Below are 22473 nucleotides of genomic sequence, written 5' to 3' on the forward strand. Positions count from 1 at the left end.
GCATGTCAATTATTGTTGCGGATTTTGGTGCGGATTTTGGGTATAGAATGGGGAAAAAAAAAAAATCCGCAGCAACATTCTACCGTGGACACATAGCCTTAAGGACTAAAATTGGAGACTTTTCTCACAGGTGTGCCTATCTCATAACTGGTCTAAAGGATGGAGTTTATATATGGTTAACAAAGGCATTGATCAGTTACATACAATGTTGTACAGCACTTAATCTAAAATTGCAACAGGTCAGCCAGCTGGGTTGGCTATTTTATCCTTATTTTAACAAATTTGTTGAGGAAATGATTTTGTGTCTCTTACTATTATATAAGGATTATAAGCTCTCCTTCTTTGTTAAGTACTGCCTTCTTGGTAATGCAGGATTAGCGGACACGACCTGTCCATCAGCCTCCTCCACTTGAAAACACAGTACACAATAATGCCTCTCTACTTTCCTGAAAAGTAACTAGGACTTATTAGATGGGGCTCATAACTAGCGTAGACTGTATTTTCTGGGGCACCGACAGCTTAAAAATTTGCTACATGTGTTAAAAGGTGCCTGAATCTTAATGAATTTGGTGCATCCTAACTAAGTGGACTTTTGGCTCGTCATGAGCTCGTCATGATCACTAAAGTAATCATTCAAGTAAACCAGATTGCCCTAAAGATTTGACGAGGTCCAGTAAGAAAATCTTAATGTGCATATGACTTATGGAATTGCATAGCCATAAGATTGGCATGCACCATATGATTAAAGCCAAGGAAGGAATTAGATCACTAAAGGCCGATTTACACACTGCAATATCATGACCGATATCGCGTACCCACCCCCATCGGTTGTGCGACACGGGCAAATCACCGCCCGTGGCACACAACATCACGCGGACCCATCACACTACTTACCTGCCTAGCGACATTGCTGTGACCGGCGAACCGCATCCTTTCTAAGGGGGCGGTTCATTCAGCATCACAGCGACGTCACAGAGACGTCACAGCAGCGTCACCAAACCGCCGCCCAATAGAAGCGGAGGGGCAGAGATGAGCGGGACGTAACATCCCGCCCACCTCCTTCCTTCCTCATAGCGGCCGGACGCAGGTAAGGTGAGGTTCCTCGTTCCTGCGGTGTCACACATAGCAATGTGTGCTGCCGCAGGAGCGACATACTACTTTGTACACCGAGCAGCAGCGATATTCGAGAATAAGGGGGCATGTCACCGATGAGCGATTTTGACCATTTTTGCGACGATTCAGAATCGCTCATAGGTGTCACACGCAAAGACATCGCTAAAGCGGCCGGATGTGCGTCACAAATTCCGTGACCCCAACGAGATCGCTTGAGCGATGTCGCAGCGTGTAAAGCGGCCTTTACTCTAGAAATCTTTTCATAAAAGCAGAAAACCATTTAGCTTTAATGTTAGTAAATCTCTAAATATATGGCTCAAACAGGAAGCAATTATATGTTTACGCATGTGCATAGAGCAAGTGAAGAGTTCTAAGTCCCCAACATTGAAGAAGATTGGTTGCATTCACTGGCATTACAGTTTACCTTGCTCCTTTAGGCCACATGACAGGATCTCATACACAACAGCTTTAATGTATTCCGCATCGTTCAGTGTCAGAGCAAGACTGGCATATACAGAGTTTACTTCTTCCATCACTGCTTCAATAAAGTTCTTATCACAGGTTTTCATTTTGTCATAGGTAGACAAGACTGTATTCAGGGCCTAATTGTACAAGTAAATATTTTCATAAATCTTTTGTGTCAGAGGAAATCCCATTATAATAGCAAGAAACCATCACAGTAGCGACCTAGAACTACTCTAAATGTAAATGATGTATCTCAATATCTAACAGGCTAGAAATGTACAACATACAAAGGATAGTGTATGTAATTTAAAGTCAGCTTTCAGCATAGCACCTTAGAGGAACACTAAATACAAAAAATGAGCACAAAATTAAAAAATATGCCAGCTATTCCTCCCTTAAAGGGAATCTGTCAGCTGGTTTTTGCTACCTCATCTAAGAGCAGTATAATGTAGCCAAAGAGACTCTGAATTCAATAAGCTATCAGTTAGATTACTAGGCGCAGTGATTCTGACACAATCAGATCTTAGATTTAGCAATGCAGCAGAGCTCACTAAGGGCACAAACACATCAGTGGTATTCTGCCGCACTGCCGGATCCGGCATAAGGGCAGTACAGTACAATACAGTTCACAGACAGTGCGGCAAGCCCCGGGCACATGCTGTCACATGCTCCGGTCACATGACCGCATATGCCCGGAGCTTGCCAGTGAACTTTAATGTACTGTACTGTTCTTGTGCTGGATCTGTGAATGCGGCAGGAAAACGCTGAAGTAAAACCATCTTAAGCTAACCCCAACCACACCGGGCTTTGCCAATAGAAGGGGGGGATGGGCATGCTGGAAAAGTGCTCACATGCCTGCTGGGCACAGCAGTGATAGGCTACTGGAGCTTAAATAAAGATAAAGTAAAAAAAAAGTTCAAATCTTGACAAAAAAGGCATTGCTGCATTTTTTTTAACCTTTACAGCATGCTGTCTTCAGATTACATAGCAAAAACCTGCTGACAGATTACCTTTAATTTTCTCAATTTCTTTGATCCTCATATTAAAATTACACCGTCCCGATATGTAACGTATATGTATCATATTCATACACCTTGTACAGATGTATGGTTTGGCCTCAGCTCCGTGATGCTGGCTTTGTTATATTGCTGGCATCTGCATGTAACAGCTATCAGAGCTAATCCTTGCTCTGATTGCTGCTGTAAACCTCTTGAATGCTTCTGTCAATCTCTAACAGTAGCATTTAAGGCGTGCTGCCATGAGGTACACCAGTACCCATCATTTCCCCATGACTTGATTGATGGGTGCTGATGGAATACAGTTGTAGCTGGGGGCTTGCTGGAAGCAATGCCAGTACCCCTGAAAATCCAGCCAATATGTATAACATGCAATCAGATAATCACAGATTCAAGTTCCCTAAGAGGACTAAAAAGGAAAAAAGAAAATAAAAAAGCATACATAGAAAAACAAATTATCTTCTTTTTTCCCCAATGGAGACAAAAAGTAAAAAAATATATCTATTTTTGTTAAAGTCTCCTCCACAAAAGTATCAAAAAATGAAATTATTTAACCTATGCAAAAGTACCATGGGGAAAAAAATACCCTGAATCACCAGAATTGCTGTTCATCCCTCTTCCCTTAAAGGGAACCTGTCACCAATTTTTTTTGCCCTATAAGCTGCGGCCACCACCGCTGGGCTCTTATATACAGCATTCTAACATACTGTATACAAGAGCCCAGGCCACTGGGTATAACATAAAAAACACTTTATAATACCCAGTGGCCTGGGCTCTTACATACAGCATGTTAGAATGCTGTATATAAGAGTCCAGTGGTGGTGGCTGCAGCTTATAGGGCAAAAAACTGGTGACAGGTTCCCTTTAAAAAAGATTTAAAAATTTAATAACAAAACTTTTAAAACATTATTTGGTCCCAAAATGGTATTAATAAAATATCTCACCATACAAAGAACAAGTCTTCAGGTAGCTCCATTGACAAATTAGTAAATTGGTGACACATTTCAATTTTTTTTTACATATTTCTGAATATTTTTTAACCTGGAGATTAAAAAAACTTCTAAATCTGGTATTACCATAATTGTATCCACTAATTGGAGCCAAAAAAACATATCACTGAACATAAACGGTTGTGCTATAGGCAAAAGTTATTGCATTGATATACAGTTAGGTCCAGAAATATTTGGACAGTGACACAATTTTCGCGAGTTGGGCTCTGCATGCCACCACATTGGATTTGAAATGAAACCTCTACAACAGAATTCAAGTGCAGATTGTAACGTTTAATTTGAAGGTTTGTACAAAAATATCTGATAGAAATTGTAGGAATTGTACACATTTCTTTACAAACACTCCACATTTTAGGAGGTCAAAAGTAATTGGACAAATAAACCAAACCCAAACAAAATATTTTTATTTTCAATATTTTGTTGCGAATCCTTTGGAGGCAATCACTGCCTTAAGTCTGGAACCCATGGACATCACCAAACGCTGGGTTTCCTCCTTCTTAATGCTTTGCCAGGCCTTTACAGCCGCAGCCTTCAGGTCATGCTTGTTTGTGGGTCTTTCCGTCTTAAGTCTGGATTTGAGCAAGTGAAATGCATGCTCAATTGGGTTAAGATCTGGTGATTGACTTGGCCATTGCAGAATGTTCAACTTTTTTTGCACTCATGAACTCCTGGGTAGCTTTGGCTGTATGCTTGGGGTCATTGTCCATCTGTACTATGAAGCGCCGTCCGATCAACTTTGCGGCATTTGGCTGAATCTGGGCTGAAAGTATATCCCGGTACACTTCAGAATTCATCCGGCTACTCTTGTCTGCTGTTATGTTATCAATGGATATCAAAGTGTAGACTGGAGGAAAAACGGGTTTAAAAACCGCGCTAGGAAACCACGAGCAAGGATGTAAATGAATATTTTTCTTTTATTTAGATAATTCCAACGCGTTTCGGAGACCCATCTGTCTCCTTCCTCAGGGAAAAAGAATCTTACAGTCAATGAGGAGTTGTCCTTATAAAACAACATACAGACAAAAGGAAAAAAAAAAAAAAAAAAAAAAAAGGGAGGGGGGTGTAACCAATCTTGACGTCATCACTCCATGTGCTGCAGAGTGATGACTCATTTCCACGTGGAGAAAAGCTGCATCATGATGTAAACTTCACATATTAAAACAAATATTTAAAGTGCTCTAAATGTGAAAAGATAAATAAATGAGTATCTTATTTACCCAATAATTTGTCTGTGTTTTTTTGTTTTTTTTTTTTGGAAAGTGAGAAAACTAAAAATGTGCATGTATGTATATATATAAATTATGTGCAAAAATATCATTTTACTACTGTCCCCTATCTGGAACGTATGCAAGTGAATGAGTCTGTGTGTGGGCACTTGTGTGATGTTGCTCTGTCATTGCTACATTTAGGCTGCTAGATGTGTGAGTGAAAGCTCAAAAAAAAAAAAAAAAAGAAAAGGGAAAAAGCAACTAAAAAATGTGTGTATGTGTCCATGAAAAAATCTATATGATGTGAACATATAAAAATGTGTAATGCGATCTGAAAATAGCAGCATGTAATATATATAAGAAGAGAGAAAAGTATGTAAATATGTGTGATACGATTGAAAATAGCGGTGTGTGATTTAAAACTATAGAGAGAAGAAAAAAAAAAAAAAAAAAAAATGAATTTCTCACTATGTCGGAGTGACTTTGTGAGAAAAGCTGCAGGGATCGTGAAAGGTGAAAAGCAGGCATCTATGTGCAAGTATTTAAAAACATAAAAACATAAAAAAAGGGGGTGGTGAAGTGAAAAAAGAAGAGCAAGTAGTGCGCATGCTTGAAGGAACGAGTACTATGTCAGGAAGAGGTGATGTGAGTTCAGACCGTGGGAAGAAATTCTACCGCGCAAGCACGCGGTACTAGTAAGAAGCAGATAAGGATATAACCACGTTGGAATATTTAAAACGCATATATGAATACAAATACAGTAATTTAATACTTATAAAAAAATTATTTTTTTTGTAAAAACAACTAAAATGCAGGATAACCTGGGTGATGGATTAAAAAATTGCTACCTAATAAAACTCAGAGACTCATATTAAAACCCAGGGATGGGAATAAAAATATATTTTTATTCCCATCCCTGGGTTTTAATATGAGTCTCTGAGTTTTATTAGGTAGCAATTTTTTAATCCATCACCCAGGTTATCCTGCATTTTAGTTGTTTTTACAAAAAAAAAATAATTTTTTTATAAGTATTAAATTACTGTATTTGTATTCATATATGCGTTTTAAATATTCCAACGTGGTTATATCCTTATTTAAAAACTGTTTTACCCTTCCTTTCAAAAGGATTTCCTTTTTTATATATGGACATTTTATATCTCATTATCCTTTTTATTTTTTATTTTTATTTTCATTCCCTTAAAATTCCCATTTTCATATTGTATATTTTTCATTGTTTATAACTTCGCGCACACCTTCACATGTCAATGATATACTCCTCTAGAGGAACACTCCCTTTTTCCTTTCCCCTTCCCCTCTCTTTCAGCTTTCAATTTTTCTCATTCACGCTTGTATTGTTCTTGTATTTCTTTGCGCTTTGCACTTGCGCACTACACTATTTCCCACGCTTTGAACTCTAATCACCCTCTGCAAAGAGGAATCTGCTTCTTACTAGTACCGCGTGCTTGCGCGGTAGAATTTCTTCCCACGGTCTGAACTCACATCACCTCTTCCTGACATAGTACTCGTTCCTTCAAGCATGCGCACTACTTGCTCTTCTTTTTTCACTTCACCACCCCCTTTTTTTATGTTTTTATGTTTTTAAATACTTGCACATAGATGCCTGCTTTTCACCTTTCACGATCCCTGCAGCTTTTCTCACAAAGTCACTCCGACATAGTGAGAAATTCATTTTTTTTTTTTTTTTTTTTTTTTTCTTCTCTCTATAGTTTTAAATCACACACCGCTATTTTCAATCGTATCACACATATTTACATACTTTTCTCTCTTCTTATATATATTACATGCTGCTATTTTCAGATCGCATTACACATTTTTATATGTTCACATCATATAGATTTTTTCATGGACACATACACACATTTTTTAGTTGCTTTTTCCCTTTTCTTTTTTTTTTTTTTTTTTTGAGCTTTCACTCACACATCTAGCAGCCTAAATGTAGCAATGACAGAGCAACATCACACAAGTGCCCACACACAGACTCATTCACTTGCATACGTTCCAGATAGGGGACAGTAGTAAAATGATATTTTTGCACATAATTTATATATATACATACATGCACATTTTTAGTTTTCTCACTTTCCAAAAAAAAAAAACAAAAAAAAAACAAAAAAAAAAAAACACAGACAAATTATTGGGTAAATAAGATACTCATTTATTTATCTTTTCACATTTAGAGCACTTTAAATATTTGTTTTAATATGTGAAGTTTACATCATGATGCAGCTTTTCTCCACGTGGAAATGAGTCATCACTCTGCAGCACATGGAGTGATGACGTCAAGATTGGTTACACCCCCCTCCCTTTTTTTTTTTTTTTTTTTTTTCCTTTTGTCTGTATGTTGTTTTATAAGGACAACTCCTCATTGACTGTAAGATTCTTTTTCCCTGAGGAAGGAGACAGATGGGTCTCCGAAACGCGTTGGAATTATCTAAATAAAAGAAAAATATTCATTTACATCCTTGCTCGTGGTTTCCTAGCGCGGTTTTTAAACCCGTTTTTCCTCCAGTCTACACTTTGATATCCTTTGCTCAGACACGGGGCCGCTGCTGAACCACTAAAGCACTCATCCACGTTCTCTAAGGGGTTGTGACTGGCACAACCCAGCCAGGTGAGTGTGTTTTAACCCTTTCCCTCTGCCCTGTAAATCGGGTAAGACCCTATTGCGCCTTTTCTCTCCTACTATAGCTTCTGTTATGTTATCAATAAACACAAGTGACCCAGTGCCATTGAAAGCCATGCATGCCCATGCCATCACGTTGCCTCCACCATGTTTTACAGAGGATGTGGTGTGCCTTGGATCATGTGCCGTTCCCTTTCTTCTCCAAACTTTTTTCTTCCCATCATTCTGGTACAGGTTGATCTTTGTCTCATCTGTCCATAGAATACTTTTCCAGAACTGAGCTGGCTTCATGAGGTGTTTTTCAGCAAATTTAACTCTGGCCTGTCTATTTTTGGAATTGATGAATGGTTTGCATCTAGATGTGAACCCTTTGTATTTACTTTCATGGAGTCTTCTCTTTACTGTTGACTTAGAGACAGATACACCTACTTCACTGAGAGTGTTCTGGACTTCAGTTGATGTTGTGAACGGGTTCTTCTTCACCAAAGAAAGTATGCGGCGATCATCCACCACTGTTGTCATCCGTGGACGCCCAGGCCTTTTTGAGTTCCCAAGCTCACCAGTCAATTCCTTTTTTCTCAGAATGTACCCGACTGTTGATTTTGCTACTCCAAGCATGTCTGCTATCTCTCTGATGGATTTTTTCTTTTTTTTCAGCTTCAGGATGTTCTGCTTCACCTCAATTGAGAGTTCCTTAGACCGCATGTTGTCTGGTCACAGCAACAGCTTCCAAATGCAAAACCACACACCTGTAATCAACCCCAGACCTTTTAACTACTTCATTGATTACAGGTTAACGAGGGAGACGCCTTCAGCGTTAATTGCAGCCCTTAGAGTCCCTTGTCCAATAACTTTTGGTCCCTTGAAAAAGAGGAGGCTATGCATTACAGAGCTATGATTCCTAAACCCTTTCTCCGATTTGGATGTGAAAACTCTCATATTGCAGCTGGGAGTGTGCACTTTCAGCCCATATTATATATATATTTGTATTTCTGAACATGTTTTTGTAAACAGCTAAAATAACAAAACTTGTGTCACTGTCCAAATATTTCTGGACCTAACTGTGTGCAAGAGAATAAAGATTTCACTGTAATGAAGTTATTTCATTTTAGGTAGAATTCATTTTCTGCATAGCTTCCTGAAATACTAGAAATAACTTCACTAAATATATTTTTTATCTAAAATGTTATGTCTTTATTAAATCTCATCTAAAGAAGTTAGGAAAGGTAAATATAACAATATGGACTTTAATATAGTTAAATACCATGATGAAAGCTCAACATTACCTGTTGCAGCTGCGTAGGACCCGTTTCTAGTAAGTATTTCAAACCGGTTTTGGGATATATCCTCTGCGTTTGGAGAAATCCATGCAAGAAGCAAATTGCATAGCAAAGTCTTCTTATTGTGAGGTGGCTCATCCTCATTCTAATACAAATGTCCTCCTCCATCTGCTCCAGCGATGCTAGGATGGCTATGGAAAGCATTTTAAATATGAAGAACATTTTTAAAAGATACACATAGATGAGAGTGTACAAAAGTGTGTTGTTATTGGATAGGTTCTACAGGATTGCTGATTTTGGAAAGGATTAGATTGCCAATTTTGGGGGTTCATGAACTAGGCCCCGTCAGAAGTTATCACTTGGGAAATTAGTTGATGGCGGATCAACAAGTGAAAAATTTTGAGTCCAGCATTCAAGTAAATGTGTATACATATGTCTGGACTATGGAGGCCCCCTCTTCTATTTTCTAGAGGCAATTTCTAACACCAATTTTAATTTACATATAAATTGTATTCTCCAATTTTCCAAATTCAACTAAAAGTCACACAAACAAGGAATACAGAAAAAAAGCAGTAGTAATTTTACATCTGCAGGTGCCACATGGCATCATGCTGAAGTTATACTTCACTGAGGTATAACATATGGGTCCATCCTTGAATGTGATTATATATATAGGGCCATTATCAAATATTATATGAACTTTACACATATTATATATAGATTGAACCCAAAAGTAACACAATATGGCTGTCTTCTGCCTCACACTAGTGGAGGGAGAAGACAACCAGATTGTTATTTTAAATTTTGCCATTTTGAAAGATGTAAAATGGAGCCAATATAAAGATTAAAAAAATAAACAAATATGCACATATAGCTATGTGCAAAATAATAACAGTGTGCTTAAACAAATGAGAAAAAGTTCAATCCTCATAGCAGCATTTATTTCCATATACAAAATGGCACTAGTAGCATTGGATCAATTCAATTCCAAATGAAAAACTGAACAAAATATTAATTTTTAAACTGAAAAAGAAAAAAAGGAATAATAGACTGTTCATTCAAAAAAATAGCATTGTCTGCACTTTCATTTACAAACTTGAATATTTACAGTATAAACTGAAATGTGTTTATAGACTTCTGTTAATCACTGAACTAACTGCTTTAAATCTGTGTGGCATAGAGTCAACTCACATCTAACACCTGCAAACAGATATCCCAGCCCTAGTTGACTGGACTACATTCCACAGTTCTCTTGCATTCTTAAGCCTGCTTTACACGTTGCAATTTCGCATACAATATCGTATGCGATTTGCAATGCCCCCATCGTATGTGTGGCACGTTCAATTTGTTGAAAGTGCCGCACAAACGATTAACCCCCGTCACACGTACTTACCTTCCATACGACCTTGATGTGGGCTGCGAACGTCCACTTCCTGGAGTGGGAGGGACGTTCGGCGTCACATCGACGTCACACAGCAGCCGGCCAATAGAAGCAGAGGGGCGGAGCTGAGCGGGACGTAAACATCCCGCCCACCTCCTTCCTTCCGCATTGTGGGTCGGGAGCCGCAGGACGCAGGTAAGGTCTGTTCATCGTTCCCGGGGTGTCACACACTGCGATGTGTGCTACCCCGGGTACGATGAACAATCTGACGTGCAATTCTAGAGAAAGGTACGATGTGTATGCGATGAACGTTTTACCGTTCAATCGCAATCGCACGTATCTGTCACACACTGCAATGTACCTTAAGATGCCGGATGTGCGTCACTTACGAGTCGACGTGACCCCGCCGACACATCGTAAGATACATTGCAGCGTGTAAAGCAGGCTTTAGGTTTTGTATCAAAAACAGCATTTTTATGTCACTCACAAATCAATCAGATTGATATATGGAGGTTGGGCTGGCCACTTCACAATATTAATTTTGCTGGTCTGGAACCAGGATGTTACTTGCTTGCTGGTGTGTTTGACATCATTGTTTTGCTGAAACACCTATTTCAAGGACATTTCTTTTACAGCATAAGGCAACGCAGCCTCTTCCAGTATTTTGATATATTCAAATTGGTCCATGGTTCTTGGTATGCGATAAATGTTCCCAACTCCAGAAAGTGAGAAACATCCCCAAACCATTATGATTGCACCTCCATGTTTTACACTCTTCACAGTGTGCTGTGTCTTGAATTCAGTGTTTATGGGTCATCTCACAAACTGTATGTGGTCTTTAGACCCAATAAGAACAGTCTTGCCTTCTTCTGTCCATAGAATGTTGCGCCACTTCTCTTTAGGCCAGTCAATGTTACATAATTACATAGGTTGAAAAAAGACCTAGGTCCATCTAGTTCAACCTTCCTTTTTGGCAAACTTTAACCTTTTCAACACATCTTTTTTTTCAGCCATCATACTTTCTGAGGGTTTCTTGAAAACAGTTTGTCTTGTGTATGTGTCTTCTGATTGTTGCAATATTGACAGGTAACTGAAGATCTTCTTTGATCTCTCTGGAGCTGATCATTGGATGCTTCTTTGTCATTCATGTTATTCTATGATCTATGCGGGTGGTAATATTTATTTTTCTACCACGTCTTTCAAATTTGCCATTTTAATGCATTTTAAATATTTTTGACTGAGCAGCCAATTATTTTCTGCACTTCTTTATATGTTTTCCCTTCCCAATTAACTTCTTAACCAAAGTTCTTTCTCCTTCAGTACAATGTCTGTAATTTCCCATTTTACTCACTGAGCAAGGGCTAAATACAGCAGGTATATATTGCTGATATTGCTGTCCTCCTTCTTTAAATAAGGGCCAAAATTGACACCTGTTTCTTCACAGAATGAGTGACCTTACTAATTAAACACCACACTGCTTTTAATTAGAACACCCCCTTTCATTAAATGAGTCAAGTATGCCCAATTAGCTGTAGGCTTATGATTAAGGACTGCTTTTAAATTCCCCTTTTTGTGTCCGAAACGCGTCAAGCCGCATGGCAAGCCGCATGGCATTTTTGGAAAGATCTGTGACCCTTTATTAATTTTAACTTTTTTCAAATAAAGCATGAAGATTTTTATCTATTCGCATTGGTTCTGAGTCCCACTTACTTTTCTTTGCTACCTTCCTGGAACACGGACCTGCCTGTCCGAGGGACTATGTGCATTCACCGCAGACTGGAGGACACTATTTGGGTGAGCTGAATACCTCTCTTTTTCCTTCCCAATTAGCTGTATGTATGTCATAACTGTTGATTCTGTTGGTTGCCCATTATTCGCCTACACCTAGTCATGAATTCTTTCCCATGTTGTATGACCTTTTCTAGCAACATCAGTAATTAAACAAATTAGGGAAATTAGACTGCTATTATTTTGCACATAACTATAATTAAAAATTAATTTTGGACTAATGTTAAAATAAGGATGTCCATGTAAAGGGAAGCTATTGAACCATGGGCAGCATGAATCAGATTCTGATTGAAGCCAGGTATTTTTTTCTCTAATGCACTTGAGTGTTTCAGAGAAAACAGTGTGCAGATCCAGCTAGCGGCTAAAGGTAAAGATGAGACTATTCCGATGCCTCCCCCAGCCGGCTTCTCCTTGCCTTGTTCCAGGTGATTTGCAAGTCCCTCCCATTTGTAGATTTTCAAACTATCATTCCCTGAAACATTGCACATTTCAGAAAAAGACACACTTGGCTACAATCACGCAGCCGGACTCTGATTCACGCTGCAATTGGCTTGGTCAGCCTAAATTTAGGGCATTATTCACTTTAAGGTTTAGTTTGTACCTAACCTGAGTCAAGAAGCAGAGCTATTATAGGCCAGAGCACCAGAGTTGACAGCCTGATGAAAGACTTTGGGATAATGTGAGGTTTCATCCAGAGTCTGGTGTAATATAGGATAAATACTGTATTACTACTGTCTTCTATCATATTTACCTGAGTGAAGCACTCGTGGCAGAGAATCAATATATGTCACATCATTTGATGGTTTTCTGTTCATCTGGTTCAACAAAAGAAAATGCCAGGACACCTGTAATTAACAAAAATCTCATTGATCTGTTTTTTATCAGGGTCGAAAAAATAAATTTAACTGAAAAGTGTAAGTAGCTTAAATAGATTCTCCTGGCAAAAAGAATGTTGCCCAAGGGTTTGCAGCTGTACAATCTAACAATCTAAAGGGGGCTTTACACGCTGCGACATTGCTATCGATGTCGCTCGTGAAAGCACCCACCCCCGTCGTTTGTGCATCACGGGCAAATCGCTGCCCGTGGCGCACAATATCGCTAGTACCCGTTACACGTACTTACCTTCCTAGCGACGTCGCTGTGGCCGGCGAACAGCCTCTTTACTAAGGGGGGCGGTTCATGCGGCGTCACAGCGATGTCACTCGGCAGGTGTCTAATAGAAGTCGAGGGGCGGAGAGCAGCCACATGGAAGTCACGCCCACCTCGTTACCGGAGGACGCAGGTACGGTGTTGTTCATCGTTCCTGGGGTGTCACACGTAGCGATGTGTGCTGCCTCAGGAACGACGAACAACCCGCGTTCAGCACGAGCAACGACATTTGGGAAATGGATGAGGTGTCAACGATCAACGATTAGGTGAGTATTTTACATCATTAGCGGTCGCTCGTATGTGTAACAGGCAACATCGTTAGCGATGTCGTTGCATGTAACGGGGCCTTAAGTGATATTCACCTAACAGAAACCACTAGGATTTAGCGCATGATGCTCCGTGACCTATGCTAACATGGGAAGAGGAGACGTCACAGTTCCCCCGCTCCCAAAGTTCATCTATCCCATCAGTATTATACTCGCTTTCACAAATCACATTTTAATTTCTCTTCCCACAGATTATTGGAAAGAAAATCAGTTTTTTTTCCATATTGGGAACTATGGACTTTGCATACTACCTCAGAATAATGCAGAAAAGTCACATCTCATATTTTTGTATCTAGTGCTATTGTATAATTATATAGATTTGATTATGAATAAAATATAATTATATCTATTCACATAAGTGATGTTTTGTTATAAATTGTCAATCAATAGTTTAAATTTCAAAAAATTAAAATGTAAGGCAAAAGCATTGAAAAGTGACATGTACTGTACTTTTATAACATACTTGTCACGCTCCCCGGGTCCTTGGCTTCCCTCCCCGGGTCCTCTGCTCCGCTCCCCGGGTCCTCAGCCCCGCTCCCCAGCTCACCTGCCACGCTCCCCGCTCTCCAGCCTCCGGTCCCCGTCCTTCCCAGGCCCCCCTGGTCCCCGATCGCGGCGCCCGACGGCTTCCCAGGCCCTGGCCGGCTCCCCTGCGTCCTCTTCTCAGCCTCCTTCCCTGGCTTCTGGCACCCGGGCTGCGCGCATGCGCATTAGGGCGCGCGCGCGGTCACTGACCCTTTCTTAAAGGGCCAGCGTCCATTAACAGGTAATGAGGCTAATCAGGTACAGGGTATAAAGGGGTGTATTGTTCAAGGGGGCGGGGCCTGATCTTCGTGTTCCCTAAGCTAGGAGTCAGGTCTCCTGGTGTTTCAGTGCGTGTACTCACCTATCTCTCTTTGTAGAGCCGTGCTTGCTTCGCCATCCAGTCTGCCGTATCCTGAACCCCGAACGCTGTCCTTCTGCCATCCTCACAGTCCGCACCATCTCGGATCCCTGCGGTGACCAGTCATCTTGCTCCCAAGGTTCCGGACCCCGCCTGACATCATCTCGGCTTCCGAACCTGAGCTGCGTCACCCGGACTACCACCCGTAACTCCGTGGTCCCAGGGACTTCTCCGCTATTCCCGTGTGCAAGGACTGTTCTGCTGTTTCTAGTGTTCCAGCTGCCGGACTCTTTCCTACCATCTAGGAGTTCGGTCCAGTGGATCCACCTCCTGGGCCTGCCCGCACACCTGGCCGTGACAGTAAGATCAGGCCATGGATCCCGCTGCAGCACTAGCGGCCTTGCAAGAGGAACTCCAACGCCAGCGTGAAGTCCAGACCCGCATGCTGAACTTCATGACTTCCGTGGACACCCGCCTGACCACGCTACAAGCGGCAGTCACGTCTACAACATCCCAAGCCGCCACTAGTCAAGCCACGTCCCCCGCTCCCGTGGCCGCTTCTTCGGATGCTTCCAGACTGCGTTTGGCCTCACCACCCCGGTACGCCGGAGATCCCAAGACCTGCAGGGGGTTTATAAACCAATGCTCCCTTCACTTCACGCAGCTGCCACATCTGTTTGCCTCCGACCAAGCCAAGGTCGCCTTCATCATGTCTCACCTGGAGGGCGAGGCACTGGCGTGGATGAACCCGTTGTGGGAGAAGGAGGACCCTATGACCAAGGATCTCCAAGAGTTCCTGCAGGCCTTCCGCAGCACCTTTGACGAGCCGGGACGCGCCTCTGCGTCTGCTTCATCCCTCCTCCGCTTACGTCAAGGAACACTGACGGTGGGCCAATACGCCATCCGTTTCCGCACGTTGGCTTCTGAACTCGGGTGGAATAATGAGGCCCTAACAGCCGCCTTCTGGGAAGGACTCTCGAGTCGCATCAAAGATGAGTTGGCGGGTCGTGACGTGCCCTCCACCCTAGATGCCCTGATTGCCCTAGCAACTCGAGTGGACATTCGTTTTCAGGAGCGCTCCAAAGAGCTGTCTCGGGAGAGACGTCCGGTACGGCATTCCCCTCCTCCACAGAAGTCCTCCGTATCGCAGTCATCAACAGCTGGGATTCCCGTCCAAGAGCCCATGCAGATCGACCGAGTACGGCAATCTGAACAACGTCGAGCAGAGCGGCTCGCCAAGGGCCTCTGCTTTTACTGCGGAGAGGACACTCACCTCCTACGCTCCTGTCCGGAAAGGCCGGGAAACTCCAAAGCCTAGGGTTGGTAGGAGAGGCCACCCTAGGTGCTGGAACTCTCTCAGACCCGGTTATGTGGACTGTGCAAGTGTCAACGGGAGAGACGCGCTTCACGGCTGAGGCATACCTCGACTCTGGAGCAGCAGGCAATTTCATCCAGCAGGCCACGGTGGACAAGTACCAGCTGCCTGTTACTCTACTCGAGAAGCCCCTAGTGATTGCCTCTGTGGATGGGAGACCCCTCTCTGATACCATCTCCTGGGTCACCAGACCGGTCGAACTGCGTATCGGTGCCCTGCACACCGAGAACATCACTCTCTACGTCCTTCCACACATGTCCCATCAAATCCTGCTGGGACTTCCCTGGTTGCGGACACACGAACCATCAGTCAGCTGGGGTACTGGCGAAATCACCCGATGGGGTTCTGCTTGTCATGAGAAGTGTCTGAAGCCCATACAACCTATCCGACGACCTCCGGTTCCAGAGAACCTACCGGAACTGCCCTCGGCCTATTGGTCCTTCGCAGACGTTTTTGACAAGAAGGAGTCTGAGGTACTGCCGCCACACCGTCCCTACGATTGTGCCATCGACCTGCTCCCAGGAACAACACCACCTCGAGGACGGATATATCCGTTGTCTCCGGCCGAAACCAGGGCCATGTCTACCTACATCACAGAGAGCCTGGCAAAAGGATTCATCCGGAGATCCTCCTCTCCTGCGGGAGCAGGCTTCTTCTTCGTGAAGAAGAAAGAGGGTGACCTACGCCCATGCATCGACTACCGGGGTCTGAATCAGATCACCGTCAAAAACAAGTACCCTCTGCCGCTCATCCCCGAATTGTTCGACCGGCTCAGGGGAGCCCGTGTGTTCACCAAGCTGGATCTTCGGGGTGCCTACAACCTAGTTCGTATCCGCTCTGGGGACGAATGGAAGACCGCGTTTAATACTCGCGATGGGCACTATGAATACTGCGTGATGCCCTTCGGCCTGTGTAACGCACCAGCTGTCTTCCAAGAATTGGTGAACGACATATTCCGGGACCTCCTCTACGTCTGTGTCGTAGTTTATCTGGATGACATCCTTATCTTCTCTCCGGACCTCCAGACCCATAGAGAGAACGTACAGCTGGTTCTGCAAAGACTGAGGGAGAATCGTCTTTACGCCAAATATGAGAAATGCGTCTTTGAGCAGTCTTCTCTCCCTTTCCTGGGATACATCATATCGGGCACTGGACTGCAGATGGATCCAAAGAAGGTCTCCTCCATACTCAACTGGCCTCCTCCTTCTGGACTGAAGGCAATCCAACGGTTCCTGGGATTCGCCAACTACTACCGCCAGTTTATCCCTCACTTCTCTGCCCTGACTGCTCCTCTCTCCGCTTTGACCAAAAAGGAGGCTAATCCAAAGGACTGGTCACCTGCAGCCGACGCCGCGTTTTGCTCCCTGAAGCGAGCATTTGCCTCCGCTCCTGTACTCCACCGTCCGGAGTTAAACCGCCAGTTCACCTTGGAAGTGGATGCCTCCTCCTCGGGAGCTGGAGCAGTGCTCATGCAGAAATCCTCCTCCGGCAAGATGGTGACTTGCGGTTTCTTCTCCAAGAGCTTCTCAGCGCCGGAACGTAATTACACCATCGGTGACCGAGAACTATTGGCGGTCAAACTGGCTCTGGAGGAGTGGCGCTACCTCCTGGAAGGAGCAGTGTACCCCGTGATTATCTACACGGACCACAAGAACCTGGAATACCTGCGGTCCGCTCAGCGACTGAACCCACGGCAAGCCAGGTGGTCCTTATTCTTTGCCAGGTTTGACTTCCAGCTCCATTTCAGACCCGCGGACAAGAATGTACGCGCTGATGCCTTGTCTAGGTCTTTCGTGCCCATGGAGCAGGAGGAAGAGACTACCCAACCTATCATCCCTCCTAGCAAGATTATTCCGGTGGCCCCTGTCACTCAGGCCCAGATACCGCCCGGAAAGACCTACGTCTCTGAAACTGACAGGCAAAAGGTGTTACACTGGGGTCATGCCTCCAAAACAGCCGGTCATGCAGGCCAGAAGAGAACATGGGGTGCGATTGTACGCCATTACTGGTGGCCATCCCTTCGCACGGACGTCGCTGCTTATGTCTCTGCCTGCTCCTCTTGTGCCAGGAACAAGACGCCCAAACACCTGCCCTATGGCCGTCTTCTGCCTCTGCCTATACCCTCAGTTCCGTGGCAACACATAGCGATGGATTTTATTACGGACTTGCCATTATCCTCCGGACACACAGTCATATGGGTCGTGGTGGACCGGTTCTCCAAAATGGCTCACTTCGTCCCTATGGCCGGACTGCCCTCTGCTCAGGAACTCGCGGAAGCCTATATACATCACATCTTCCGCTTGCATGGCTTTCCATCCCACATCGTGTCCGACAGAGGAACTCAGTTCACCTCCCGCTTCTGGAGGGCGCTCTGCAAACATCTGGGAGTAACTCTGGACTTTTCTTCCGCATACCATCCTCAGTCTAATGGCCAAGTGGAGAGGGTCAATCAAATCTTGACATCCTTCTTACGTCACTATGTCAACGCCCATCACGACGACTGGTCCACGCTTCTGCCTTGGGCTGAATTCTCACATAACCACCATATCAGTGAGTCGTCCTCCAAATCTCCCTTCCATGTCGTTTACGGACTACAGCCCTCCGTTCCATTGCCTATATCCCCTTCTTCGGATGTCCCTGCGGCTGATACTGTAGCCCGTGACTTCGCTACCATTTGGGACTCTGTCAAGGCGTCCCTTGGACGCGCTTCCCAGCGGATGAAGAAACACGCTGACAAGAGGCGTCTGGACCCTCCGTGTTTCTCTCCTGGTGACCTGGTCTGGCTTGCTTCCCAGTACATCCGATTGAAGATACCTTCCTACAAGCTGGGTCCTCGCTACATCGGGCCGTTTAAGGTCCTCAGCAAGATCAATGAGGTCTCCTACAAGCTACAGCTCCCGGCCACGATGAGGATTCCCAACTCTTTCCACGTCTCCCTGCTCAAGCCGGTCGTCCTTGGTCCCTTCTCCGCTGCTGCCTGTCCGGCTCCTCCACCTATTGCCGATGACGACATCTATGCGGTAAGGGATATCGTGGCCATGAAGACCGTACGAGGTCGACAGTTCTTCCTGGTGGACTGGGAAGGGTATGGTCCTGAGGATAGGTCCTGGGAGCCCAGGGAGAACGTGGGCACTCCTCTGATCCGTGCCTTCATGTCCCGGTTGCGGGGAGGGGGGTGTCACAAACCACCGGGGGGGTCACTCAGAAATCCCCCGCGCTGGCTACCAGTACGTCACAATCGGGGGGTAACAAGCAGGGGTCAACCCTCCTTTATACCTCCCGACCGACAGACAGAGCACGTGACGCGCTCTCTAGCGCCCCTCTTATAGTCAGGCCAATTATGGAATTGCCCGACAATAAGCAAGGAGGCCGCTATACTACTTATGCCGATTATTGAAGGGTCCCCGGTGAGAGTAAGGTATATATTCCCCCGACCTCCGCGGGCGGAATATATAATATCTTCCCGAATCTCACTGGCCTCCCCACAATAATCCTTGGCACAACTCGCTGCCACCAACCGATTTACGGTAACTATTAGCCGAACACACAGACGTGGGATTCAAGATCGAGATAACAGAACAGCCCAAGATTAATTATATAATTTAATCGCCTAAAGCACACTAGAAACTACAATATATACAATAGGGAATCTACAGAATATACATATGTCAGAGTACAGTTACAGATAAAGCATGGGTTACAAACAGGTATACAATTACATCAGTTACCTTGTGTGTCTGGCCACAGGGGGGCGCTGTAGACCAGGTTTCTAGGATTCTTCCTCACAGGTCTTTCCCAACCAGGCCCCCGAGCAGAAGAACACTGGAAAATGGCCGAAGTAGGGTTATCAACCTGGGCAGATCCAGGTCCCCTCCTACCTTAGTGACCTCACAGGGAAGCACTGCCACTCCCCCTGCATGGATCAGAATTATCCAGCAAAGGGGATTTTGGCTATAACTTTGCCTGGGAGCGTCGTAGGCAGACGCCAATGCTCTCATTGTGACAGTTATGAATTTAGCTACAGAACGAGGGGACTCATGACCTGTCTGCCAGTTCCCCATTGGCTGATATCACGCCTGGGGCATTTCCCAATGTCCTGCTCCCATAAAAAGGGGGTGCCGGCATCGTCCACATGCGGAGACACCATTTTTATGGTTGCCATATTTATCGGAAATATGGCTTGCGAGATATGAACCATTTTTTACTGGAGTCGTTCTGTCTGCTAGTTCCATAGCCTTGCTAATGAGATACAACTCTTGTTACAGGGTGACGGCAGGGAGTCATCCTGTGTCCTTTGTCCTAAAGCCACCTAATTTCCATATCACAGGACATGGCCATGGATTTGTTGCTAAACCAGTTGTGTGAAGGGAAGGGGGTAGTGACACCAGGAGAGGGCTTCCTGACATGACTTGAATGTCATGATTTATCGTCATATCTCCGGATTTACCTCACACCTCCCCCCTTTTGAGGGCGCTAGGGGGCAGCACACTCCGGTGTTCCCCCGTGCGCCCGTCCGCGACCTCTCCTTGTCGGGACAGCCCGTCTGCGTTACCGTGGTCACGGCCCCTTTTGTGGCGAATGGTGAAGTTGTATTGCTGGAGCGCAAGGCTCCATCGCAACAATCGCCCATTCGTCCCAGAGACGGTGTGCAACCAGCTGAGGGGATTGTGGCCCGTCTCCACGATGAAGTGGCGCCCGTATAGATAGGGTTGCAGACGCTGCAGGGCCCACACTATGGCCAGGCACTCCTTCTCCATTGTAGAATAGGCCACTTCCCTTGGTAACAGCTTCCTGCTCAGGTACAAGACTGGGTGCTCTTGGCTCGCAGAGTCCACCTGGCTGAGCACCGCACCGAGGCCGAAGTCACTGGCGTCGGTCTGTACTACAAACGGCTGCGTGAAGTCGGCTGCCTGTAGCACGGGCGGGCTGGACAGGGCGTCCTTTAGGGCCCGGAAGGCTGTCTCGCAGTCCACTGTCCAATCGACTGCAGAGGGCAGCTTCTTCTTGGTGAGGTCCGTCAAGGGCTTTGCCAGGCTACTATAGCATGGAACAAACCTCCTATAGTACCCAGCGGTCCCCAAGAAGGACATCACCTGCTTCTTGGTCCTGGGGGTGGGCCAGGATGCGATGGCCTCCACTTTCTCAGGCTCGGGCTTCAGCGTTCCCCCACCTACCCGGTGACCGAGGTACTGGACCTCGCTCATGGCCAGCTGACACTTTCCCGGCTTGATGGTCAAACCTGCCCGGTGGATCCGCCTGAGCACCTGTGCTAGATGCTCTAGGTGGTCCTCCCAGGTGGGACTGAAGACGGCAATGTCATCCAGGTACGCGGCCGCGTACCCTTCAAGTCCCTTGAGCAGGGTGTTGACCATCCGCTGGAAAGTGGCAGGGGCATTCCTCATCCCGAATGGCATCACCGTGGACTCGTACAGTCCAAATGGGGTAATAAAGGCAGAGCGTTCCCTGGCCTTGCGAGTCAGGGGGATCTGCCAATATCCCCGGCTCAGATCCATGATGGTCAGGTACTGAGCCCCGGCCAACTGATCGAGCAGGTCATCGATGCGTGGCATTGGGTACGCATCGGCGACCGTGACCGCATTGAGCCCCCTGTAGTCCACGCAGAACCGAGTGGTTCGGTCCTTCTTAGGGACGAGGACTACAGGCGAGGCCCAAGCGCTGTTGGATGCCTGGATCACCCCCAGCTTCAGCATCTCGTCAATCTCCTGGCGCATGTGTTGCTGCACCTCCAGGGAGACCCGATATGCTGAACGCCGGATCGGGGGATGATCCCCAGTGTCCACGTGATGGACAGCCAAGTCAGTCCTTCCGGGCTGGTTGGTAAACAACCCCCGGAAGGGGTGTAGGGTGGCCCACAGCTGGGACCGTTGGTCCTCCAAGAGCTGGTGGCCAACCTCCACATCCTCAATGGATCCGCCTGCCCTAACCTGGGCTAGCATATCCAAGAGGGTTTCCGCTTCTCCCTCCTCGGGCAGGTTGCACACGGGGAGCGCACATGCCTCCCGCTCATGATGTGCCTTCATCATGTTCACATGGAAGGGCTTCCGCCTTCCACGGGCAGGGTCCAGGGTGACCAGGTACGTCACAGGGTTGAGCTGCTGGTACACGAGGTATGGGCCTTCCCAGGCTGCCTGAAGCTTGTCCTGTGGTACGGGGACCAGTACCCACACCTCTTGACCCACTTGGTAGGTCCTCTCACAAGCGTTCTGGTCGTACCAACGCTTCTGATCAGCCTGGGCTTGAGCCATATTGTCGTGTACCAGTTGCGTCAAGGCCTGCATTTTGTCCCGGAAGCGCATGACATACTCGATAACCGACACTCCAGGGGTGGCCAAATCCCCTTCCCAAGCCTCTTTCACCAGAGCCAGGGGGCCCCGCACACGTCGCCCATACAGGAGCTCAAACGGTGAGAATCCTGTTGAGGCCTGTGGAACCTCCCGGTAAGCAAATAACAGGTGTGGGAGATACCGCTCCCAGTCACGCCCATGGGAGTCGACCAACATCTTAAGCATCTGCTTTAAGGTGCCATTGAACCGCTCGCACAGGCCATTAGTCTGTGGATGGTACGGGCTGGCCACCAGATGTCGCACCTGGACTTGCTTACAGAGGGCCTCCATCAGCTGGGACATGAATTGGGTCCCCCGGTCAGTGAGCATTTCCTGGGGAAAACCCACTCGGGAGAAAATCTCCAGCAATGCGGTGGCCACCTTGTCAGCCCGAATGGACGACAAGGCCACTGCTTCTGGGTACCGGGTGGCATAGTCCACTACCGTCAGTATGAAGCGTTTCCCGGAGCTGCTGGGGATGGCCAGCGGGC

The 22473-nt window shown here is 45.7% G+C and overlaps 1 protein-coding gene across 1 annotated transcript in view; it reads right to left on the reverse strand.

The window, feature by feature from the left end:
- The window catches only part of LOC142291659 (uncharacterized), a 1021181-nt gene that overhangs the window by 202661 nt on the left and 796047 nt on the right, over window positions 1-22473 (reverse strand). Inside the window, exons 91-93 of the mRNA XM_075336344.1 lie at window positions 12657-12750; window positions 8743-8927; window positions 1538-1715 (exon numbers count right to left, since the gene is read on the reverse strand). Of these exons, the coding sequence (XP_075192459.1) occupies window positions 1538-1715; window positions 8743-8927; window positions 12657-12750 (457 nt within the window). The remainder of the gene's footprint in view (window positions 1-1537; window positions 1716-8742; window positions 8928-12656; window positions 12751-22473) is intronic.

This window comes from Anomaloglossus baeobatrachus, chromosome 2, assembly GCF_048569485.1.
Source record: "Anomaloglossus baeobatrachus isolate aAnoBae1 chromosome 2, aAnoBae1.hap1, whole genome shotgun sequence".
NCBI classification, from domain to species: Eukaryota; Metazoa; Chordata; class Amphibia; order Anura; family Aromobatidae; genus Anomaloglossus; species Anomaloglossus baeobatrachus.